Here is a 25,890-nt window from a genome sequence, read left to right as displayed (position 1 = left end):
GCAAGACCATGTCAGCCCACTAAGCAAAATCCTAGGTGTTCAATATAGGAGCTAACAGTAGTCTTCGGGAGTCTTCAGGTCATCTTTCTGTCATTTCACACACATTGTGAAAGGAAATATCACACAAGAGGCAGATTCTTAACTGTTGTTTTTATTAGGAAAATCCTTTTGCAGATTCGATATGATAATTTCTTCATATACATATCTTATATCTTATAGTTAGGATGCATTGCCACAGTACATTATAGTAGGAAGACTATTGCTAGAATAAATAGCTAGAATAATTATAATAATAACTATATTAAAAATAAAATAATAAAATGTCTATACATGATCATTATCAATAAGAGATTAAAAACAGTTACACTTTTCAAACCAAAGCCATTATTAATGCAGAAGAATTATAATAATAAAATAGAAATATGTTAATTTCACAGTTTGCGTCCTTATTGGTTCACATGCTGGCTGGGAGGAACACTTATTGGGGCCATGCAGGGAGGGAAGGACAGAGATGGAGGTTAGTAGAACTACACTACCCAGAAGTCATTGCACCCCTCAGAGGCCCGGTCCAGAAACAACTTTGAGGCACTTCCACGTTTTGTGTTTGGCAGAGCAGACAAGTGTAAACAATATGGCGGAAGTTCCCCAAAGCCTAATAGTTATCCCTGTCCCCTATCCAGTCCCTTCAGATATTTGAACTTCTAGGGGCAAGGAGTTGTTTCTGGGCTGATAGTATGATCTGGGGTGATGCAAAAATTCCAAACTGTGTCCTTGGTAGGCTTGAGTTTATAGAACATGTTTCTGATTAACTACACTCAATGAACTACTCTTCCCATAGTCCTTTGTGCCACTTCTCTTCTGCAACATGACCAGTACCCAGTTTCCAGCAACATGACTTTCTGATAACACACATCAGTGAAAGGCTGTAGGGGCTATTTCAGGTAGAAACTACGTAGAACAGACACAACTATCTGGCTTGTATAATCTATTCTAGAATCATATCAGCTCTGTTCTGTGTGTTTCGATCTTGGTTTTTATTCAGCCATACAGCAGCCTCTTTGTCCATTCCTGAGTCATTATAGGAATGCTCTCTGAACCCATTCCTAAAATCAGACTTTCACGTAAATCATGTTATTGATATATTTGTGAGGAAAGTCTAGTTTTGTGTGTGGATCTCAAGACAGGATCCAGCACACTAAACTACACACGCGAAAAAAGAAACCCTCTCATTGGTTCATTTCTGGAGGACTCTGCCCATTTGGGCTTTGGCCAATCCCCCAGGTGTTCAACCAATGAGGTGAGAGATCTTCCTCAGGGCCCACCCCTTCTCTGATTATAATAATGTTCTGTGGAATCACAGTTGGCAGCTTTATCTTTTCACTCCTAAGAGAACCACACTACCCACAATCGTATGAAGAGGGCAAAGGGGGCCATGATGTCACCATTCCCTAAAGTTCCTAAATCCTCTATAGACTCTATATCCACCTCCAGCTATATAACTCGAATAGCTATTTACAGCTATATACAGATGTGGAGTGAAGGGGAGGGGTAATAGGAAGAGTACAACAGACAGGTTACAGGGTGACACAGCAGTGCAGAAAAAGAGACAATGTGCAAACCTCACGACACCCTACTCCCTATGTAGTGCACTACTTTTGACCAGAATCACATCAGGGGATAGGGTGCCGCATGAGACACGCAGATAATGAGGTTTCTGTGGCACAGAGGACTGCTCTCTGTCTGCTTGGTATTGCCTGTGTATTTATGTGTGTGTGTACTGTGTACAGTATGTGTGTTTGTGTGTGCATGAGCCTCAGCAGTCTGACTCATGCAGAACGTGTGGGTCATCTCCACAGGGAACCTCTGACAGACACTTCATAAAACCGCATTAACACACACACTGAATATTGTGGGAGGATGGGGTAAAGGTGTCTGTGCTGATTTAAACTAACACTGTTGAGTGCACTGTACACACACACACACACACACACACACACACACACACACACACACACACACACACACACACACACACACACCATACTAGTTTAATACTATTTGATGTAGAACGTTCCACATAATTCACTAAAATGTGGGTCAATCTGATCTGAATAATAGATGACTGTATACTTTATTATAGTTCTAGTGTAATACTGCACTATAACACAGTTTTCTAATCAGATCCAGGACCTTTTCCTGAGCATGTGATCTGAAAAGGAACAACCCTGAGCCTTAGCTATAGCATACAACTGGGGATCAGCGGTTTCCTGGTCAGGGCATGAGGTCAGGAAAAAATTTGGGCCATAAGTATAACACAGCACATAGCAACACAACGTACCTTCTCAATACCCTATACACAGTGGCCACCGGGGATGGGGACCTTTCTCGTTCTAATTCAGTCTATTCAATTTTCCCATTGTTTTTCAATGACAGATTTTTCCTTTCATGAACAGAATTCCCATGAATATTCTGAATTGAAAATGAACTCCAATCCCTGGTTGAAACTCGAATCAATTCCGTGCTTCTTTATTAGAGAGAGATATGAAGGGGTGTTTTCTACTTCTTTGGGTCCAACGGTGTTATTCCAGAAAGACAGTTTAGATCTGGGTTCCCTCACATAGTGTGTTCTAAATAGTACCCTATATAGTGAATTACTAGTGAAGTACTTTAGATCAGAGCATAAAAAAAAGTAGTGCACTATATAGGGAACAGGGTGCCATTTGAGATGCAAACTTAACCTTTTTGTCTGTTTCGTTACAATACCGTGCTATATAACCAAATTCACAGCCTTATGGTGACCTTCACACACGTTTAAATACTGTACACATTACAAGTCACCTGGAATAATAACTACAGGAGAGCTGCTCCCTCCTTCCTCCACCTCTGTCCAAAATATATTGACAGTTATTTATTCTGCAAGATAGATAACGGAAACATGGTAAAACAAAAACACAACGTCAATCAAATGATTGTGCTTTTAGCTCTCCTGTATAGTAAGAAGTAGGATGACTTTGTCCATAAATGCTGATCTAAGATCAGTTTTGCATTCCCCCCTAATGGTTAAAGTTATGATTTGGGGAGTAAGCTGATCCTAGATCTGCGGGTTAGGGGCAACTTCCACCTGGAGGATATATTCTGTACTTTGACAAACAACCTTATTGCTTTACATAAACCAATAGAGGTGTTTGGGACAATAATATAATGACATTTACATAATAATATCACTCCTTTTTCATGTACATACTATGTAGGAATACACAAGGTGAATGACCACTGGTCTCCAAAAAACGTGTGCGTGTGCATTTATATTTGTGTGTATGTGTGACATTAAGTGCAATGTGATGGTATTTGCATGGCATAAAACTAATCGAGTGTCTTCCCTCCGTCGAGTAGAGTCGTCACTCCATCCTCTCTGTGCTCCTCTGTGTACGAAGAGGATTCAGCTGCTTGGCATGGGAAACACAAAGCCAACAGAAAGGCTCCTCACATGAAACAACAAGGGCCAAAGCCAACCGACGCAAACATTCCCAGCGACATCATCCGCAATATTCCCAGTCCAAATCCCACAGTATTCCCAGTCCAAATCCCACAGTATTCCCAGTCCAAATCCCACAGTATTCCCAGTCCAAATCCCACAGTATTCCCAGTCCAAATCCCACAGTATTCCCAGTCCAAATCCCACAGTATTCCCAGTCCAAATCCCACAGTATTCCCAGTCCAAATCCCACAACCACCTTTTCTAATACCTCTTCACATGTTCCAAGTCCACTCCATCGTCCATCCAACCAAAGTCCAACTACCAAGTGTCCCAGGCAGACTTCTTAACATTTCACTCCAACTACCAAGTGTCCCAGGCAGACTTCTTAACATTTCACTCCAACTACCAAGTGTCCCAGGCAGACTTCTTAACATTTCACTCCAACTACCAAGTGTCCCAGGCAGACTTCTTAACATTTCACTCCAACTACCAAGTGTCCCAGGCAGACTTCTTAACATTTCACTCCAACTACCAAGTGTCCCAGGCAGACTTCTTAACATTTCACTCCAACTACCAAGTGTCCCAGGCAGACTTCTTAACATTTCAGTCCAACTACCAAGTGTCCCAGGCAGACTTCTTAACATTTCACTCCAACTACCAAGTGTCCCAGGCAGACTTCTTAACATTTCACTCCAACTACCAAGTGTCCCAGGCAGACTTCTTAACATTTCACTCCAACTACCAAGTGTCCCAGGCAGACTTCTTAACATTTCACTCCAACTACCAAGTGTCCCAGGCAGACTTCTTAACATTTCACTCCAACTACCAAGTGTCCCAGGCAGACTTCTTAACATTTCAGTCCAACTACCAAGTGTCCCAGGCAGACTTCTTAACATTTCACTCCAACTACCAAGTGTCCCAGGCAGACTTCTTAACATTTCACTCCAACTACCAAGTGTCCCAGGCAGACTTCTTAACATTTCACTCCAACTACCAAGTGTCCCAGGCAGACTTCTTAACATTTCACTCCAACTACCAAGTGTCCCAGGCAGACTTCTTAACATTTCACTCCAACTACCAAGTGTCCCAGGCAGACTTCTTAACATTTCACTCCAACTACCAAGTGTCCCAGGCAGACTTCTTAACATTTCACTCCAACTACCAAGTGTCCCAGGCAGACTTCTTAACATTTCACTCCAACTACCAAGTGTCCCAGGCAGACTTCTTAACATTTCACTCCAACTACCAAGTGTCCCAGGCAGACTTCTTAACATTTCACTCCAACTACCAAGTGTCCCAGGCAGACTTCTTAACATTTCACTCCAACTACCAAGTGTCCCAGGCAGACTTCTTAACATTTCACTCCAACTACCAAGTGTCCCAGGCAGACTTCTTAACATTTCACTCCAACTACCAAGTGTCCCAGGCAGACTTCTTAACATTTCACTCCAACTACCAAGTGTCCCAGGTAGACTTCTTAACATTTCACTCCAACTACCAAGTGTCCCAGGCAGACTTCTTAACATTTCACTCCAACTACCAAGTGTCCCAGGCAGACTTCTTAACATTTCACTCCAACTACCAAGTGTCCCAGGCAGACTTCTTAACATTTCACTCCAACTACCAAGTGTCCCAGGCAGACTTCTTAACATTTCACTCCAACTACCAAGTGTCCCAGGTAGACTTCTTAACATTTCACTCCAACTACCAAGTGTCCCAGGCAGACTTCTTAACATTTCACTCCAACTACCAAGTGTCCCAGGTAGACTTCTTAACATTTCACTCCAACTATCAAGTGTCCCAGGCAGACTTCTTAACATTTCACTCCAACTACCAAGTGTCCCAGGTAGACTTCTTAACATTTCACTCCAACTACCACATCTTTCTTTCCCAGGTTCCCTTTCCTCGGATTCCAAGTCAGACGTGAACCACTGCCCTTCCCTTGTTTTAACACTGAGCTAAAGTCTTAGAGGGATTGTTGATGGCACAAGTTCAACGTTTCTCCAGTTCAAGTAATGATTTAGAAGCCATTTTGAATGAGGAGTTAAGAGGATTCTCCATTTTGCATGATGACAGAGACGGTTAGGGGGTATACTGTCTGTATCTTTCAGATGTGCTAGGGAGGGAGGCCATGTATACATAGGATATGTACATTATGTTGGAGTGTCCCTAGTGTAACATCTAGTGACCTCGCCAAGAGGTTGGGACCTCACGGCGTAATGGCTGAGGTGTTGGACTGATGCTGACAGATGCAGGGTTGCGGGTTCGAGTCGTGTTCAGACTACCCCCCCCAAATCTTTTCACTACAGTGGGACTGTATGGATGTTTAGGACCCTGCTCAGGCAGACAGGAGATGAGAGAGGAGGATACTGAGAGGGAGAGGTATAGAACCCACCAGTGATCCTGAGGTCTCTTCACTCTCTTCTCTTTCTCTCCCTCTCCCATTCCTTCTCTTCTATCCTCACACTTTCTGTCTTCCTTGTTACCTCCCTTCCTTCCTCCCTCCCTCTCTCCTCTCCTCTCCTCTACATGACACTACATTTTCCCTTCAGTCTCTCAGCTCTGGACTGTTTTCCGGACCGTTTCCCGTCGATGTTGAGACTCATGTTTCTCTTCTTGTCCAGGTTGAGCAGCTCCTGGAACAGCTCGGTCACGTTGTGGTTGGTCTTAGCTGACGTCTCCATGAACGCACACTTCCACGTGGTCGCCTTGAAGACCACACAGTAGGATTATTAATAGGATTCATTTTATTATTGTTATTAACAGGAGAAAGTAGAACGGGAATTTGCTTTACAGTAATCGGCCCGACAATACCAGACCTGGGTAAAATATACAAATCAACTACTTTGAGGTGGGATTTATTTAACTTGGGGTTTGCACTTTTGTCACTATTCCAAACTGAATCGATATTTTAAAGTATTTGACATTATGTAGTTCTACTGAACCCAGGTCAGATTTTTGTTTGTTTGTTTACGTTACAGACCTGTGCCTCTCCATCTTTAGTCTCCACCTCTCTCTGGGTCTCATCACTCTTGTTGCCCACCAACATGATGGGGATGGCCTCTATGTTCCCCTTTATGGCTATCACCTGGAGAACACAAGGAGAGATTACAACACATAGTCACCCACACAGTCACACACACACACACACACACACACACACACACACACACACACACACACACACACACACACACACACACACACACACAAACACACAAACACACACACACACACACACACACACACACACACACACACACACACACACACAAACACACACACACACACACACACACAAACACACAAACACACACACACACACACACACACACACACACACAAACACACACACACACACACACACACACACACACACACACACACACACACACCTACCTGTTGGTAGATAGGTTTGAGTTCCTCCAGTGACTGTTTGCTGGTTACAGAGTAGACCAGTATGAAGGCATGTCCTTTAGATATGGACAGCCTCTGCATGGCAGGGAACTGGTGACTGCCTGTTGTATCAGTTATCTGGAGCGTACACACACTCTTATCACAGCTGATCACCTGTAGACACACACAAACATACACACACAATTAGTATCATTAGGATAATACATGATCATTCATTGAAAAACAACATTGCTTATACTCAAGGCTCTTTTGATCACTAAGTTGTATCATTTGACTTGGTGCATCAGATCAGTGGATAAAATAGCCCTCTGGACACAATATATATGGTCATTACGTCTATACATCAGATAAAGCAGTTGGCCTACTGCCCATCCCTGATTACCTGTCAATGCATCGTTTTGTCTGAAACGGCACCCTATTCTCTGAAGTGCACTATGTTCAGGCCATGGTCAAAGTAGTGGACTAAAGAGGGATTAGGGTGTTCCAGATGCAGCCTCGGTCTTCCTTCCTCTCCTCCTCCTCCTCTCCCTGTCTCACCTGTCGATAGGTGTCCTCCACAGTGGGGATATAGGTGTCCCTGTCTCACCTGTCGATAGGTGTCCTCCACAGTGGGAATATAGGTGTCCCTGAAGGTGCCTTTAACGAAGCGTAGGACCAGGGAGCTCTTCCCCACTCCCCCCGCTCCAAACACCACCACCCTGTAGTCATTACTCTGCTCAGGCATGCTGCCCCCTACTGCCTGGGCACAGGTATTAAAACAAGAGAGAGAGAAGAGAGAGAGAAGAGAGAGAGAGAGAGAGAGAGAGAGAGTTATGTACTGTATGTACTGACCCCAGGTAGAGACAGCCACATGTACTGACCCCAGGTAGAGACAGACACATGTACTGACCCCAGGTAGAGACAGACACATGTACTGACTCCAGGTAGAGACAGACACATGTACTGACTCCAGGTAGAGACAGACACATGTACTGACCCCAGGTAGAGACAGACACATGTACTGACTCCAGGTAGAGACAGACACATGTACTGACTCCAGGTAGAGACATACACATGTACTGACTTCAGGTAGAGACAGACACATGTACTGACTCCAGGTAGAGACAGACACATGCACTGACTCCAGGTAGAGACAGACACATGTACTGACTCCAGGTAGAGACAGACACATGTACTGACCCCAGGTGGAGACAGACACATGTACTGACTCCATGTAGAGACAGACACATGTACTGACCCCAGGTAGAGACAGACACATGTACTGACTCCAGGTAGAGACAGACACATGTACTGACTCCAGGTAGAGACAGACACATGTACTGACTCCAGGTAGAGACAGACACATGTACTGACCCCAGGTAGAGACAGACACATGTACTGACCCCAGGTAGAGACAGACACATGTACTGACTCCAGGTAGAGACAGACACATGTACTGACTCCAGGTAGAGACAGGCACATGTACTGACTCCAGGTAGAGACAGACACATGTACTGACTCCAGGTAGAGACAGGCACATGTACTGACTCCAGGTAGAGACAGACACATGTACTGACTCCAGGTAGAGACAGACACATGTACTGACCCCAGGTGGAGACAGACACATGTACTGACAAGGGGGTATCCTTGATGAAACAAAAGCTTTGAACTACCGTTAACTTACCACAACTCATCTTTCTGTATTTGAACCTATTCCTCAAATACTATTCTGTATTCTTGGCAGTGTGTGTGTGTGTGTGCGCATGTATTATTGAACAGCTCTGGGGCAAAACCCTGTTATAAGGACCTCTAACACCAAATGACAACACTGGAATTACAATCCCACTTCAATCTAGAACAACACCACTACGTGCAGACATACTAATATTTATGGACCAATGTGGGAATTTCAGTCTAAAGGTGTCCGTGCGTGCACACACACCACACGCGCGCACACACACACACACACACACACACACACACTTCCGTCCTTGACACTAGGGCACAGAGATTGATGACACTCTTACCAAATGGGACTGTCTCACTCTGACCATCTTTCTTTCCTCCCCTTCTCTGATGAATAGAGATGGAAGGATAGAGTGCTTTAATGAATGAATGGTGTAAATGCATCTGGACCAGCCTGGACCAGCCCAGCCAACTCTACATTAGGAGATCACTTTGGCACAGACCAATACTCCTCTACTCAGCATTTGTCCATCTCTCTCTTCTCCTCATCTCTCCTCTCATCTTCTCCCGTGTGTGTGTGCCTGACAGTCTCAGTGGTTAGCTTCCTGAGAGACTGACTGTCTATGGGTGTGATGGAGAGTGATGCAAACAGAGGAAATGAGCATTAAAATCTTGGTGTCCCACATATATATATTTCAAATTAGAAAGCTTTGTTTGTAGAACATTTAAAACCACTTCTTAACCTGTCTTCATCCTAGTTCTAGACAACAATCCCTTCATTCCATCAATTCAACAGATTTCTCCGACATTAAGATGGGCTTAGTGTGCGTGTGTGTATGTATATACAGTGGGGCAAAAAAGTATTTAGTCAGCCACCAATTGTGCAAGTTCTCCCACTTAAAAAGATGAGAGACGCCTGTAATTTTCATCATAGGTACACTTCAACTATGACAGACAAAATGAGGAAAAAAAATCCAGAAAATCACATTGTAGGATTTTTAATGAATTTATTTGCAAATTATGGTGGAAAATAAGTATTTGGTCACCTACAAACAAGCAAGATTTCTGGCTCTCACAGACCTGTAACTTCTTCTTTAAGAGGCTCCTCTGTCCTCCACTCGTTACCTGTATTAATGGAGGAAAGGGCCAAAATACCAGCAACAGTGTGTGAAAACCTTGTGAAGACTTACAGAAAACGTTTGACCTCTGTCATTGCCAACAAAGGGTATATAACAAAGTATTGAGATAAACTTTTGTTATTGACCAAATACTTATTTTCCACCATAATTTGCAAATAAATTCATTAAAAATCCTACAATGTGATTTTCTGGATTTTATTTCCATTTTGTCTGTCATAGTTGAAGTGTACCTATGATGAAAATTACAGGCCTCTCTCATCTTTTTAAGTGGGAAAACTTGCACAATTGGTGGTTGACTAAATACTTTTTTGCCCGACTGTAAGCGTGTTTATGCATGTGTGTGTGTTACAGATTGCTCTACAGGGGTCTAGGCTTAGCAGCTAATCATTGAGCTTAACCTCTCTGTTTTCTGGACTGTCTGCATTGACCCAATTCCCAGGTCTTAGCTTAGCAGCATGCCTCCTTCACACACACACACACACACACACAGTGTAGGATAGTAGACTATGCTGATCCTGACATACACAATCCATGCTCCTGCTGGTCAGTATCTGGGGGACATGCAGGAGAGAAGCAGACAGACAGACAGCAGGAGAGGAGCAGACAGACAGACAGCAGGAGAGGAGTGGACAGACAGACAGCAGGAGAGGAGCAGACAGACAGACAGCAGGAGAGGAGTGGACAGACAGACAGCAGGAGAGGAGCAGACAGACAGACAGCAGGAGAGGAGTGGACAGACAGACCGCAGGACAGGAGCAGACAGACAGACAGCAAGAAAGGAACAGAGACAGCACTTCAACCAGCCGAGGTGAGCCGAGGTGCAGCCAAAAATCACATGAACATTAAAGGAAATAGGTGCCACTCATAAAAACGTGTTTATTATACTTTCAGGACACTCATGTGCCATTCTTAGAAAGGACATCAGAAACTCAGGCCCTTGCTGGTCACCATATCCCCATGCTAGAAAGGACATCAGAAACTCAGGCCCTTGTTGGTCACCATATCCCCATGCTAGAAAGGACATCAGAAACTCAGGCCCTTGTTGGTCACCATATCCCCATGCTAGAAAGGACATCAGAAACTCAGGCCCTTGTTGGTCACCATATCCCCATGCTAGAAAGGACCTCAGTAATTCAGGCCCTTGCTGGTCACCATATCCCCATGCTAGAAAGGACATCAGTAATTCAGGCCCTTGCTGGTCACCATATCCCCATGCTAGAAAGGACCTCAGTAATTCAGGCCCTTGCTGGTCACCATATCCCCATGCTAGAAAGGACATCAGTAATTCAGGCCATTGCTGGTCACCATATCCCCATGCTAGAAAGGACATCAGTAATTCAGGCCCTTGCTGGTCACCATATCCCCATGCTAGAAAGGACATCAGTAATTCAGGCCCTTGTTGGTCACCATATCCCCATGCTAGAAAGGACATCAGTAATTCAGGCCCTTGTTGGTCACCATATCCCCATGCTAGAAAGGACATCAGTAAATCAGGCCCTTGTTGGTCACCATATCCCCATGCTAGAAAGGACATCAGTAATTCAGGCCCTTGCTGGTCACCATATCTCCATGCTAGAAAGGACAGTAGTAAGGACAATTACTAACCCTAACTCTGATGTGTCCACTCATCATAGCTCAGTCCACAAACGGTTATGATGCAACCATAACGTGGGCATGGAAGATGACACACACATTTCCTCCAACACCCACCTACACACACGCAGCCATGGTCCAATCTCTATTTACTACCATCTGCTACACTACAAAGCTTAATCACTGGAATTACTGTCATCCCTCCCCCTCTCCTCCTTTCTCCCTCCTACTATGAACCCAAACAAACACAAGGACCGGGAACAAACAAACAAACACACACACACACACACACACACACACTCTTACAGCAAGGATAGTCATGGAAGAAAGCCTGCCATAAACAGCACACATAACGTTAATCGGGCAAGCATACACTGTCCAGATGGACCCCCTGAAAATATGAAGCGATTAAAAATGGTTTAGCATTGGCTTACTGTTAGTCAGACTGTGAGTCACGTTGCCATCATGTTGGTGGAATGTAGCCTACTGTGTGTGTGTGTGTGTGTGTGTGTGTGTGTGTGTGTGTGTGTGTGTGTGTGTGTGTGTGTGTGTGTGTGTGTGTGTGTGTGTGTGTGTGTGTGTGTGTGTAATAATGCATGTCCACCGCGGGCTTGAAACAGGGTATGCTATAGGGAAAGTAAGAGTTAAAAACGACCTCGTTTGTTGTCAGTGGGTCTAGAATACGACATCACAGGCTAACCTACTCTGCCCCTTTCATTCATAAAATACCACAGGAAGAAGAAACGCCATCTCGCTTTGGTGGCATAATTTCACAGGCGCATCACATCCTCCAAATTCTCAAAACGAGACATGTTAGATCCCTGCATAGAATATCATACTCTCTCCCTCTCGCGCATTCCTGACGATAATTCACACCGTTTATGACGCAGTAACAGCAACATACATGTACAGATGAATTTTAACATATGGTAGAAATAACATGAACGGTTTGCAATCAAAAAACTGCTGCCCCATATTTACCAAGGCAAGAATCGCGTGCGTAACCGTCCAAGAGAAGCAACGCCACACAATATCAACATTCTCTTACTGACATAGACTAACGGATTTGTCAAAAGATGGATCTGGTTAAGTGTTACATACCTGAACTTGATGTGTAGTCCTGTTTTAGTGGCTGTCGTCTGACAACACGTTTGTAAGGCAAAACGCTGAGTTTTAAAGCATTTTATACTATTCATGTAGAAATCTCATGTCGTCCGCGAATTCACAGCCCGTGTTCTCTCTCTCACTATCTCTCTCGTTGTTGAAGCTATATTTATCTCTTTCTCTCTCTACTTGATATTCCCATACACTACAGTTCTAGTGCCACGATGTCTTTCTTCCCTCCCTCTATCGGTATGTCTCCATCTATACCAGTCTCCATCGATCCCTCTATGGCTTGCGGATCATCGCGTCATCACACTACACTCATACACACACAGAAACGCACAGATAGGCCTAACGTTTTAGCGACTGAAAACGCAGGACAGGCACGGTTTCGTGAATTACCGAGTTTTTATTTCAGCATATCAAGTGAAGTCATACTTTAGTCAGATTGCCGAATTAACAGCTAAATATGTTTTGGCAGTAAACTGTAGAAAAGGACCCTTCTAGCTGCATCCCAATGTCCCTCCATAGCCGCAGGAAGTAGGGGTGCTGAAGATGATCTCCACTTATTTATAGCCTATAGCTTATATTTTGTGGTTAAACAAAAATGGTCGCTAAGCCTACTGCATGATCAGACCTAACCATAAAGGCCTATTGCTTTTTTATTTGCTAAAGGCACAGTTTCAAATTAAAGTCAGCTGTCAGATTTGGGTATCGTTATTAAAGGCTTTCAGGTGCCAGCTAAAGAGGTTGATGCTTAAACCACAGCCCATTCAACTGTTACCCAATAGTCCTTTGGCGCCAACTGCTTGGGTAGGGTCCAGTCATCCACAGCCATACACAAAGTTCAGTAAACTTTTTCAAATGTAGATCCTATTATGCCATCTTGGCATAAAAAATTAAAATAATCACATTCTGAGTGGACATTGGCATGGAGTGTAGAGGTCGACCGATTAATCGGAATGGCCGATTAATTAGGGCCGATTTCAAGTTTTCATAACAATCGGAAATTTATATTTTTGGACGCCAATTTTGCCAATTTTGATTTTATTTATTTATTATTATTTATTTATTTTACAACTTTATTTAACCTTTTTGGGATAGGGGGCAGCATTTTCACTTTTGGATGAATAGCGTGCCCAGAGTGAACTGCCTCCTACACTGTCCCAGATGCTAATATATGCATATTATTATTAGTATTGGATAGAAAACACTCTGACGTTTCTAAAAGTGTTTGAATGATGTCTTTGAGTATAACAGAACTCATATGGCAGGGGAAAACCTGAGAAAAATTCACCCAGGAAGTGGGACATCTGAGGTTTGTAGCTTTTCAAAGCTTGGCCTACCGAATACACATTGAGATATGGATAAAGTTGCACTTCCTACGGCTTCCACTAGATGTCAACCGTCTTTAGAAACTGGTTTGAGGATTCTACTATAAAGGAGGGGCTCATGAGACCTCTTTGAGTCAATGGTCTGGCAGAGAGCCTTGGTCTCATGACGCGCGCTCCCGACAGAGTTACCTCTCGTTCCAGTGCTTTTCTGAAGGCATTCTCCGGTTGGAACATTATTGATGTTTTATGTTAAAAACATCCTAAAGATCGATTCCGTACATCGTTTGACATGTTTCTAAAGGACTGTATGGAACTTTCCAAGTTTTTGTCTGGATGAAGATGGATTACTGGACTGAACACGCTAACAACAAGTGGCAATTTGGACATAAATGATGAAACTTTATGGAACAAATCAGTCATTTATTGTCGAACTGGGATTCCTGGGAGGGCCTTCTGATGAAGATCATCAAAGGTAAGTGAATATTTATGGTGTTGTTTCTAACTTTGTTGATTCCAAAATGGCGGATATTCCTCTGGCTGTTTTGGGTTCTGAGCGCCGTTCTCAGATTATGCTTTTTCCGTAAAGTTTTTTTGAAATCTGACACAGCGGTTGAATTTTTAGAAGAAGTCTATCTTTAATTCTGTGAATAGCACTTTTATATTTTGTCTATGCTTATGAGTATTTCTGCAAAATCACTTGATGTTTTGGAATCAAAACATTACTGCACGTAAGGTGCCAATGTAAACTGAGATTTTTGGATATAAATATGCACATTATCGAACAAAACATACATGTATTGTGTAACATGATGTCCTATGAGTGTCATCTGATGAAGATCATCCATTACAAAAAACAATCAATCAATCATAATCACTAGTTATAACTACATATGGTTGATGATATTACTAGTTTATCTAGCGTGTCCTGCGTTGCATATAATCGATGCGGTGCGCATTCGCGAAAAAGGACTGTCGTTGCTCCAATGTGTCCCTAACCATAAACATCAATGCCTTTCTTAAAATCAATACACAGAAGTATATATTTTTAAACCTGCATATTTAGGTAAAAGAAAGGTTAGCAGGCAATATTAACCAGGTGAAATTGTGTCACTTCTCGAGTTCATTGCATGCAGAGTCAGGGTATATGCAACAGTTTGGGCCGCCTGGCTCATTGCGAACTAATTTGCCAGAATTTTACGTAATTATGACATAACATTGAAGGTTGTGCAATGTAACAGCAATATTTAGACTTAGGGATGCCATCCGGAATGGTTCCGTATTTCACTGAAAGAATAAACGTTTTGTTTTCTAAATGAGTTTCCGGATTTGACCATATTAATGACCTAAGGCTCGTATTTCTGTGTGTTATGTTATAATTAAGTCTATGACTTGATAGAGCAGTCTGACTGAGCGGTGGTAGGCACCAGCAGGCTCGTAAGCATTCATTCAAACAGCACTTTCGTGCGTTTTGCCAGCAGGACGTCACTGTGCTTCAAGCATTGCGCTGTTTATGACTTCAAGCCTATCAACTCCCAAGATGAGGCTGGTGTAACCGATGTGAAAGGGAGAGCTAGTTAGCGGGGTGCTGCTAATAGCGTTTCAAACGTCACTCGCTCTGAGACTTGGAGTAGTTGTTCCCCTTGCTCTGCATGGGTAACGCTGCTTTGAGGGTGGCTGTTGTTGACGTGTTCCTGGTTCGAGCCCAGGTAGGGGAGAGGAGAGGGATGGGAGCTATACTGTTACACTGGCAATACTAAAGTGCCTATAAGAACATCCAGTAGTCAAAGGTATATGAAATACAAATGGTATAGAGAGAAATAGTCCTATAATTCCTGTAATAACCTAAAACCTCTTACCTGGAAATATTGAAGACTCATCTTAAAAGGAACAACCAGCTTTCATATGTTCTCATGTTCTGAGCAAGGAACTTAAACGTTAGCTTTCTTACATGGCACATATTGCACTTTTACTTTCTTCTCCAAAACTTTGTTTTTGCATTATTTAAACCAAATTTGACATGTTTCATCCTGAGGCTAAATTGATTTTGATGTATTATATTAAGTGTTCATTCAGTATTGTTGTAATTGTCATTATTTCAAATATATATATATTTTTTTTAAATCGGCATCAGCTTTTTCTGGTCCTCCAATAATCGATATCGGTGTTGAAAAATCATAATCGGTCGACCTCTAATGGAGTGTGTGGTGTTTGCAGCACCCCAGGACCAGGTCACCAGGACTGGAACTAAAACTTTGAATCCTGTACATTTTAGCATGTTATGTCTATCCTTGCTTCCCTAACTTTCTGCCTCTCTCACCATCCCCCGCTTAGGTGGCCACCAGTCTGTGAGCCTAAGCGGGGGATGGTGAGAGAGGCAGAAAGTTAGGGAAGCAAGGATACAGACATAAAATGCAATGGGCCAGGATCTAACCACCAGTCCACACACTGACCCGCCCACCAGACCCCTCCGATCCATCCACTCCAATGTCCTACCCTGCGATCACTCCACCATTTCTCATGGCTGGCACTCCTACCCTGTTGAACTCCCTGTTTTACTGCTGTCTTAACCCCATGTATTTCCCTGTAGCCTACTCTAGCTTGCCACTTCATGTTGTGTCAATGTATACTCTGTATGCCTGCAGTTTGTTTCTGATTTCTTTGCCATTTGTTTTACATTATAATTTGGATTGTAAAGTGTATTAAGACATGTTTAAATGCACTTTAAATAAATAGTGATTTGATCTGTATCTCCCCAGGACCAGCGCTGGAACTAAAGCCTGTACTACCTGTAAAGAGTGTTTGTCTCCCTCCGTCAGTGAATTAGAGTACTGCAAGGCCTACACACCACAGTCCCCCAGGGAATCTCAAGACCACACACACACACACACACACACACACGTGTGCATGGACAGCAAAGGCAGTCTCCAGAGTAAGGGAACAGCTGGGGAGAAAAGCCTCAGGGAGGAAGGGAGAGAGAGTACAGGATGAGTTAGCAGAGCATTGCATGTCTATCACCCCCAGTCTGGCCTCTACGGTTTGATTAAAGGAAGTGCATTTAGACTTGCCAGGTTCCCACATTACTACACAAAACAGAGAAAACACCACAGTCCCTGTGGCAGTGTGTGTGTGTGGCCATTATCAGTCTGTCAGTTTAGTCAGACATGACACTCCCAGCATGGACACAAGAGCCATCCCATTCAGACTCCTGAGCGTTCACCGAAACGCCCCCCGAATGATTTAACTTCCTGTATACCAGTAAATGTACTGTGCACAGGTCAACTCAACATCTTGGTGCAGGGCTATTCCACTCCAGCCTTGACATATGCAGTACTGCTGGTTTTCCTTTCTCCGTGGTAGTTCAATTGATAACATAGGGTGTATGACAAAGTAGGATCAATGTGTTAGCCATCTTTCCTAAATAGTCTGAAATAAATTCATATTTCAGAATTCGTAAAGAACTGAGAAAGGCACGGTGTAACGGACTCCAGTTGAGGAAAAGCGTGAACAAAGTACAAACGGCACACAAGTTACAGTTTGATTTATTAAAGATGAGAAGTTCAGTTTACATACATAAATATTCATTTTGTTCCGGCAGGGTGATGGAGTAAACATCTTTGGCACAGATCTGCAGACATTGTGGAGACATGCTACTGTATGCACTAATTACAAGAGACTGAAATAACATGGCTACCTTGTAGGAAATGACCCAGCTCAGAACAGCTCCATCCAAACATACCCCTTAGCATCTACTCCCTAGACACTTCCATTAGCCCTACTGGTACCATGTTTCCCAATCCATTAATATAGGGACATTTTTGTTCTAGCCCAGCACTAACCCACCATCTGATTTATTGAATCTGGTGTGTTAGTGCTGGGGTAGGTCAAAGGGGAATAGGCTACGGGTGGATTTGTGAAGTCAACATGGCTCCGTCGAGAGAGAGTCCGCTGATTCACAGACGTCTACACACATGGGTTTCCTGGCAGTAGGCTACAGATTACATGAAGACATTCACATTGTTTAGAGGTCAGATGGATTGTGTAGTGGCTACCCGAAGCTTCTGGTTGCATTCCAACCAGTCTTTAAAAACAGTCATGCTGTGCAGATTATCAGATGCTACAATGCCTGGATTATCGGAATCTCATAAGATTGATACATGCGACTTAAAAAGACAGACTAGAAAGCAGAAAATGCCTTTTCCCTTTTCTGTTTGCTGCAGGGTGGTCACCGGCAACTGATCACATGACAGGATCCATTACCTTCCTTCATCATGGGACATTACACATGATGTGGTTCTGTGTGTTTAGTGTAGTCGAGGTGTCTGAGGCTTGTGGTCATACATCGGTCTGTCACTGGTTCTTGTCATTCTTGAGGGCCTGGTTGACAGCTGGAGAGAAAAACATGAGTTATTAGTTTGACTGACAGCTCTGGTGACCATGTGTGTACAGCTAGATTTACATTGCTGAGATGCGGGATAACTAAGTATCGTACTTGACATGTGAATTAGAGTTCGGAGCAGTCCGACTGCTTCAGATGCCTTTTCTGAAGCAGTCAGATTCTCACAGATCATTTTTTAGCTCAACGTGCAATCACTTTACATTTGAACGAGCCATGGGTGACCATTACGCTAACAGTATTAATTTGCCTCGGCTATGTTGGGGGGGAAAACTGAGGTGTCGGGCGCTGGGAATGTCATTTCCACAATATAAATCTAACTTGTGTGTCTGTGCCTCACCTTCTTTAGTGACAGTGTCAGCCATGTTCTTGGCCTTATCACTCAGGTTGTTGACGACACTGTCCAGGGTGGCCTGGTGTCTGAGGAACACGGGACGGACCACACGGTAGTAGAGAATAGCAGAACCGTTCCACGTCACCGGAGCCATACACCACACCAGGAACAAACACTGTAGGAAAGGGGGATTGAGAGAGAGATTCTATGATGATGTTCTTTTGGCCTCCTGTTTATTGAGTGTTACACACAAGTACCTTGCCAGCATAGTAGAAGGGGAACCAGGAGAGGAAGATGTCAGAGAAAGCCTCTGCAATACTGAAGAATCCGTAGACCACCCAGTAGGTCAACCACTGAGTGTCATCCTCTTTCTTCTTACTCTCTATGGCCTTGATTCTGATTGGACAACAGGAAAAGTGATGAATGGAAATAAATAATTTAAATAAATAATGTTTAACCCTTCACCTGGAGCATATGATGTGAGCATCACAACACCACTTCTTAGATATGTTTTGAGGTGCTACTTACGAGAGGTACGCTGGGTAGACAAAGCCAATCAGGTTACAGAGGAGAGAGGCTCCATAGCCAAACAACAGATACAAACTGATCAGAGAGAGCACACCTAGAGACAGAGAGATTCATACCAGATATCAGTCAATCTGGAAACATTTCAAATCTTCATATAATGAAACGTCTGTGTGTTAGAGCAGGATGTTGGATGAATGAGCAGGATGTTGGATGAATAAACAGGACAAGGCGTCATGTGAAACAATTAAAACGCTGACATTGACAAATTCAACGTTGATGTACATAAGACACCTAGTGTAACCATGTGGAATATGAACCATGGAACAGAAGTGAGATTCCACAGATACTGGTCCACTCTAACCTAAACCAACAAACTAGCAACTACATTAACCTACAGCCGTGAACGTCACGGTCTGTCAAATGAACACTTCAAACATTTCAGTCAACGAACGTACAATGGATTCCCATGTAAAAAAAACTAGGCTCAATCTGAGTTTTAGAGCTGGACAGAGATAAGGAGACAAGCAGCTGCTGCCTGCTATTGTAACCCTAGCAAGCAGGAAAACGGCTTTTGTTTGGTTTAGCGCCTGTTTGCATAGGGAAATCATTTAGACCTATGGCACCAGGCTTTTCCTCTGCAGGTTGTCACATCAGTTATAGTACAATACACCAATCTAACCAAAAATCAATACACCTCATGATCTTTAAGACTGATGACCAGTGTCAGTTATGGGCAGAAGGCTATATATGGTCACAAAACTATGATTTGGAAAAGCAACGAAGGGGCACATTGAAATTAATCTAAAATGTGTCAATGGTGTTTTGTTAAATTCCTGATTTGGAGTGGATCCAGTGTTGGTCATCCACAAACATGCTGCCACTCCCCACATACGGACCGGGACGCTACAGACATCAAAAACCCATTCCCCATAACAGGAAAAACAGAAGAGAGGCTGTTTGAATACCTTGCTATAAGAGTCCTTCATTGCCATGCTGCTTGAAGTAGCCAAGTCGCAGAGTAAAGCCAAGCCGCAGAGTAAAGCCACACCAAGTAGCAGAGTAAAGAGGGTTACATAGGCAGACCTGTCAACCTTGGGAATTTCCCTGAGCCCTAGTTTGGACATGACAATAGTCCTAGGCATCATTAATTTAGTGACTAGCCAGTGCCTTCCCCTTCCTCCACCCAACAGCTTAGGTTGCCCAGTTGACAACGTCTGAATGGTGGTGATGTGATCAGAGTCCCTCCACAGGCAGCGGTAGTGCAGACAGTCCCTCTCTGACGTTGATGGAAGACTAATGGGCTGGGGTTCCTTCTCCAGAAGAGCTAAACTACATAGTATAGCCTACCGGAAACTTCTCCTCTAAGCTCCTGAACGCTCATAGGCAATAGAGAATTTCACTTCATACCTGACCAGACACAGGTGCACACACCTCTAAGGTATATTGACACACACACTATTTTTTTGCATATTAGGTCCAGTTAGTTCAGTAGTAAACAGAAAGTCCATCACTGCCCAATGTAAAAGTATGTTGTTGCTCTCGGGACAGTTCCATTAACATCAGTACTGGCAGACCTTGTGTCAATAACACCTAAAAGGACAACATAACAGAACTAGCCTAGTCTCAGATCTGTTCGTGCTCTTGTCAATGTCAACAATGTCAGTGAATGAGTAGGCATTACGGCACAAACAGACAGGCACAACCTCTGAAGGAGCCCAACTCAACTGAAGACAGCAGGTCACCTTAAAATCTACCATCTCAACATAGCAGTTGGTATTTCTGTAGGAGGTACATATACACCCCTTGGCTAGGGACCAGCTGCTAGCTAGACATTAGAAGCGGCTAAAATCGACCACTAACAGTGGATTGTAGTCTAGGCTGTAGTCTAGGCCTCTCTGACCTTCGCTATTTCAAATGAGTGTCGAAAAATCATTTTGTTGGCAGCCTAGGCCTATATGGTCATCAAGTCACGTTAAAACAATATTTGGTCTGGTGACACCGTTCGTCTTCTGTAGTTTGTTTGTGTTAGGCCTAACTGGGCTAGTTTCCGTTACCGTTTATCAGCTACAACGGTTGCTGGTAGGTTGGTTGGTTAGTTAGTTGTTTTGCTGACATGTCACATTAACGGTCATATGTGCTGACCTTGCCAAACCAGCCAACGTTGCAAAACGAGAAAGTGTCAACTAGCGGCTAGACTAGCGGGTGAAGTTACAATGTTTCAACATTGACAGAGCAGCATTATAAATCAAGCAACTGGCAAAGTCCTACATTGCAAGTGGATTTAATATAAACTATTACCTGAAGCGATATATTTCTTCTTTATCCCAGTTTTCTCCTCCACCGTTGCTAGGAGATCTGTCACAAAGTTATTTTTATTCAACAAAGCCTCATAGCGGTTATGAAGTTGGGCAAACATTGTTGTAGTGGCGCCGTGTTGTTGATGCTTAGCCTACACAAACACAAATCCAACCAAAATGTCACGGTCAATTTTTAACAAGCGAAAAACGTTCAAACTTTAAACATATGAAATAATTTACACACCGAATTATTAGTGCGCGCCTACAAACTGTTGGGAATATGATTCCAGGCGAAGCAACGAGCGAGAGGGACGAGTTTTATTAAGGTACAACCAATCAGAAAACGACTTTGTTGCCAACTAGTTGAAGCAACAGGTGATGAAATTCCATTTTTATTGCCGGCAGTAAAGTCCAGTTAACCATTATGCTCCTATTATCTGGTGAGTGGTGACTTTTATACTTTTCTGTTATTGCTAGGGTCATGTATTTTGGACTATGTCATGTGACCTAGATTTGAACATTTATTTGAAGCTTTTTCCAAAAATAAGAATTAGACCAAAAATGAAATAAATTGTTTGAGGATGGTGCTGGACTATCTGGCATAAAAAGAAAAGGGGACAGTTTGATGAAAAAGCTTTAAACAAAGGTTAAAATACAGGTCATGTGACATGATTGTCCAAAACACAGGGCCCTAGTCATTGTACATCTATCTAGTTATTTATGTCAAAAAAGCTATAGAAGAGCTTACAGGGCCAGTCTGGATTCTACAAACAGCTGACCCTGCCACTGTTTGACAAATAACTTTATTCTCTGTCTGAACTGAACTTCAGCATGATGCCATTTTAGCACTAGAGGGCACCATCAACCTGCAAATATGAGAGTCATCACTGTACAGTAGTTAGTAAGGCTCCTGTTGGGCTAGGCATCACCTGTAGGCCTACTCATTTGTGCAGTCTGTTGGATCCTGGCTATTAACATTTGAGGGATGGTATACCAGCGGGAGGTTCATCCAAAAATCAAATAACATTTGGGCTCAGCTTGACACAACACTTTGGATGTAATATAATGTCTGACACTTGTTTTTATTTGGTGGTGAACCTACCCTTTAATACATGATTTAGTTATCCTCCTATAATTGACCCCTAGAATGGAATGACTCATAGCTAACAGCAAAATAACAGATATAAAAGTTAGCTCTGTCTCCTCTCTTTCACACCCAGCAGGTGTGTTTGCCGATAGAGGGGTGTTTTGCATAGCTGTTGTGCCTCACTGCTCCTGACACTAAGACTGCAGTGTTATCATCGTTGTGTCCAGTCAGTCTTCTTAGAGTCACAGATGAGGAAGATGCTGATCATGCTGCCGTTCCTCCTGACTCTCAGCATCTCATTGTGGTCTACTGGTTTTAACAGGTTTTAATGGGCTTTTCTATATGTTTGCACGTGGAACACGATTCCAATGTCCTTATTTGGATTATTGTGACGACTCAAAGCAAATGATTCACTGTTTCCATTTCAGAGTCATCTGCACAAAGTGTCCGGAATCAAGATGATAAACCGGAATCAAGATGATAAACCGGAATCAAGATGATAAACCGGAATCAAGATGATAAACCGGAATCAAGATGATAAACCGGAATCAAGATGATAAACCGGAATCAAGATGATAAACCGGAATCAAGATGATGAACCGGAATCAAGATGATAAACCGGAATCAAGATGATAAACCGGAATCAAGATGATAAACCGGAATCAAGATGATAAACCGGAATCAAGATGATAAACCGGAATCAAGATGATAAACCGGAATCAAGATGATAAACCAATGTCTGTTCGTCTGGGAGAGTGTTTATATCAGTGCTGTTGCAAGTTCAACCGGTATTGGTGATGGCATGAGCTGGTACCTGCTGAAACCTGGACAGGCTCCTAAACTCCTCATCTATAATGTAAAAACCCTTCAGTCTGGAACACCATCTAGATTCAGTGGCAGTAGATCAGGTACCGAGTACACTCTTACAATCACTGGTGAAGAGCTGAAGATACATGAGATTATAGCACCCCAGAGCTCTTCACACAGTGATTTTAGAGTCATACAAAAAACCTTGTGCAGTCAGACTGCACAGAGACTGTACTGCTGTCGTTCGCACCTACTGCGGGTGCCAAGGGGCAACAGTCATGACATGGAAAACTGGTCCACTGAACACAGAATTGAGATCCTCACACAGCGTTTGACAGTCCCACACCAGGACAACGCTACTCATGACAGGAGCATAGGTCACACAACCACCTCCTCTACACAACCATAACCATTACTTCACCTCCATATAGAAACCACCACTTCACTACCACACCATTGACCTTCCTCTGTCTGCTTTTTCTCTGTTTTTATTTGATTTGTAGCTAGCTCTCCAGGACCAAGGCTACAACTAAAGCCAGAACTGCCTGTAAAGAGTGTTGGGCTCCATGTCAGTAGGTTAGAGTAAGGGAACTGGCTGGGGAGAAAAGCCCCAGGGAGGGAGGGAGAAACAGGGATTAGTTAGATATGCAATGCTCTGCTAGCCACCCCAACACACACAGTCTGGCCTCTATGGTTTCAGCAAAGTGAGTGCATTTATAGACTTTTGTCAGGTTCCCACATTACTACACAAAACACTCACCACACACACACAGTCCCTGGGGCAGTGAGTATGTGTTGCCATTCTCAGTCTCTGTCTGTCAGTTTAGTCAGACATTACTCTCCCAGCATGGACACAAGAGCCATCCCATTTAGACTCATCTGAGCTTGAACGTTCACCAAAACATGATGATTTAACTTTCTGTATGCCAGTAAATGTACTGAGCACAGATCAACTGGGCATATCAACGTCTTAGTGCAGGGCTATTCCACTCCAGCCTTGATATCCTTTCTCACTGGTAGTTACATTGATTGATAATAGAATTGCCAGATTCCTCTGACAGGGGGTATTCCATAAAGTAGGATCAATGAGTTAGCTAACTTGGCTAACTAAATGAGTTTCCTAAAGAACTGAGAAAGGCATGGTGTAACTGACTCCAGTTGTGGAAACGTGTGAACAACGGAGTACAGACGGTGCATTACCTATTCTATGTACCCAAGTTCCAGTTTGATTTATTCAAGATAATAAGATGAGAATAGAGAGACCCTACTACACAAAGACTTTCCAGTTCAGTGTACATACACAAATAGTGCAGTTAGTGCAGAGGTAGGTTGAACAAGGAAGGGCCTAAAGGGTGGATTTATAATTGAGTAAGTCAGTGGAGAGTCCGCTCATTTCACAGCATACACAGAGTGAGCTCCAAAAGTATTGGGACAGTAAAATGATACAATGACTATGAGGTTAAAGTGCAGACTGTCAGCTTTGAGGGTATTCTCATCCATATCGGGGGAACTGTTTAGAAATTACAGCACTTTTTGTACATGCATTATTTTGTGCCAAATAGAAATGAATGGTAAATAATGTAGTCCCATTTTGGAGTTCCATTTATTGTAAATAAGAATATAATGTTTCTAAACACTTAATGTTGACACTACCATGATTACGGATAGTCCTGAATTAATCGTGAAAAAAAGATGCTAACTTCCCCTGTTATTGTAATGGTGAGAGGTTAGCATGTCTTGGGAATGATATTTGTACAAATCTAGCTCTGACTTTGCTGATAACTACTTTATTGAGGAAAGGTGTACTTACTATTCCTGTTCCACCTAGCTATCTTAAGATGAATGCACTAACTAAGTTGCTCTGGATAAGCGTCTGCTAAATTACAAATGTTAAAATGTAAGTTTACATGACAAAAAGTGAAGCTTTGCACATTCTTGGAATTCTCTCAACCAGCTTCATGAGGTAGCCACCTGGAATGCATTTCAATCCACAAATTTCATTGGTGGAATTTCTTTCTTTCTTAATGCGTTTGAGCCAATCAGTTTTGTTGTGCCAAGGTAGGGGTGGAATACAGAAGAGAGCCCTATTTGGTAAAATACCAAGTCCAAATTAAGGCAAACAGAAATGACAGTACATCATTACTTTAAGATATGAAGGTCAGTCAATACAGAACATTTCAAGAACTTTGAAAGTTTCTTCAAGTGCAGTTGCAAAAACTATCAAGAGCTATGATGAAACTGGCTCTCATGAGGACCGTTACAGAAAGGAAGACCCAGAGTTGCAGCCCAAATAAATGCTTCACAGAGTTCAAGTAACAGACATGTCTCAACATCAACTGTTCAGAGGAGACTGTGTGGATCAGGCCTTCTTGGTCAAATTGCTGCAAAGAAACCACTACTAAAGGACACCAATAAGAGGAAGAGACTTGATTGGGCCAAGAAACACGAGCAATGGACATTAGACCGGTGGAAATCTGTCTTTTGAGTCCAAATTTGAGATTTTGGTTCCAACCGCCATGTCTTTGTGAGACGCAGAGTAGGTGAATGGATGATCCCCGCATGTGTAGTTCCCATAGTGAAGCATGGAGGAGGTGTTATGGTGTGGGGTGCTTTGCTGGTGACACTGTCTGTGATTTATTTAGACTTAAAGGCACACTTAACCAGCATGGCTACCACAGCATTCTGCACCGATCCGCCATCCCATCTGGTTTGCT

General features: G+C 43.0%; 2 protein-coding genes across 5 annotated transcripts; both read right to left on the bottom strand.

Annotated features, from left to right (window-relative positions):
• Positions 1–135: 135 nt before the first annotated feature.
• LOC110528906 (DIRAS family, GTP-binding RAS-like 1b) lies at positions 136–12,947 on the bottom strand. 3 transcript variants are annotated; one of them, XM_036982759.2, is made up of 5 exons: positions 12,394–12,947; positions 7,482–7,630; positions 6,878–7,048; positions 6,462–6,566; positions 136–6,186 (listed from the first exon to the last, which is right to left on the bottom strand). In XM_036982759.2, exons 2-5 carry the CDS (start codon positions 7,617–7,619, stop codon positions 6,004–6,006), a joined length of 597 nt encoding a protein of 198 aa, XP_036838654.1. In that variant the 5' UTR covers positions 7,620–7,630; positions 12,394–12,947; the 3' UTR covers positions 136–6,003. The 3 variants fall into 3 exon arrangements, with proteins under 3 accessions (XP_036838654.1, XP_036838653.1, XP_090098409.1); XM_036982758.2 differs by having other exon boundaries at positions 7,482–7,634; positions 12,394–12,938; XM_090242283.1 differs by lacking the exon at positions 12,394–12,947 and having other exon boundaries at positions 7,433–7,487.
• Positions 12,948–17,252: 4,305 nt separating this feature from the next.
• LOC110528907 (receptor expression-enhancing protein 6) lies at positions 17,253–21,757 on the bottom strand. Of its 2 annotated transcripts, XM_021611091.3 has the most exons (6): positions 21,527–21,757; positions 21,284–21,434; positions 18,986–19,079; positions 18,715–18,853; positions 18,464–18,632; positions 17,253–18,115 (listed from the first exon to the last, which is right to left on the bottom strand). In XM_021611091.3, the coding sequence occupies exons 2-6, from the start codon at positions 21,399–21,401 to the stop codon at positions 18,078–18,080; spliced, it is 558 nt and encodes a 185-aa protein (XP_021466766.2). In that variant the 5' UTR covers positions 21,402–21,434; positions 21,527–21,757; the 3' UTR covers positions 17,253–18,077. The 2 variants fall into 2 exon arrangements, with proteins under 2 accessions (XP_021466766.2, XP_021466767.2); XM_021611092.3 differs by having other exon boundaries at positions 21,284–21,754.
• Positions 21,758–25,890: the final 4,133 nt, after the last annotated feature.

The sequence above is a fragment of the Oncorhynchus mykiss genome, chromosome 7 (genome assembly GCF_057628025.1).
Source record: "Oncorhynchus mykiss isolate SJ-2025 chromosome 7, ASM5762802v1, whole genome shotgun sequence".
Lineage (NCBI taxonomy): Eukaryota > Metazoa > Chordata > Actinopteri > Salmoniformes > Salmonidae > Oncorhynchus > Oncorhynchus mykiss.
This window is presented reverse-complemented; position numbering and strand designations above follow the sequence as displayed.

What these genes read in the sequence shown, in the direction of transcription:
- LOC110528907 (XM_021611091.3), bottom strand. Translation starts at nt 21,401, where the DNA reads ATGTTTGCCCAACTTCATAACCGCTATGAGGCTTTGTTGAATAAAAAT. An exon ending in GAAGAAATATATCGCTTCAG is followed by an intron (nt 19,080 to 21,283) that starts GTAATAGTTTAT and finishes CTCTGTCTCTAG; the next exon opens with GTGTGCTCTCTCTGATCAGT. An exon ending in TGACACTGTCACTAAAGAAG is followed by an intron (nt 18,116 to 18,463) that starts GTGAGGCACAGA and finishes TTTTCTCTCCAG; the next exon opens with CTGTCAACCAGGCCCTCAAG.
- LOC110528906 (XM_036982759.2), bottom strand. Translation starts at nt 7,619, where the DNA reads ATGCCTGAGCAGAGTAATGACTACAGGGTGGTGGTGTTTGGAGCGGGG. An exon ending in TCAAACCTATCTACCAACAG is followed by an intron (nt 6,567 to 6,877) that starts GTAGGTGTGTGT and finishes TGTGTTCTCCAG; the next exon opens with GTGATAGCCATAAAGGGGAA. An exon ending in CTAAAGATGGAGAGGCACAG is followed by an intron (nt 6,187 to 6,461) that starts GTCTGTAACGTA and finishes GTGGTCTTCAAG; the next exon opens with GCGACCACGTGGAAGTGTGC.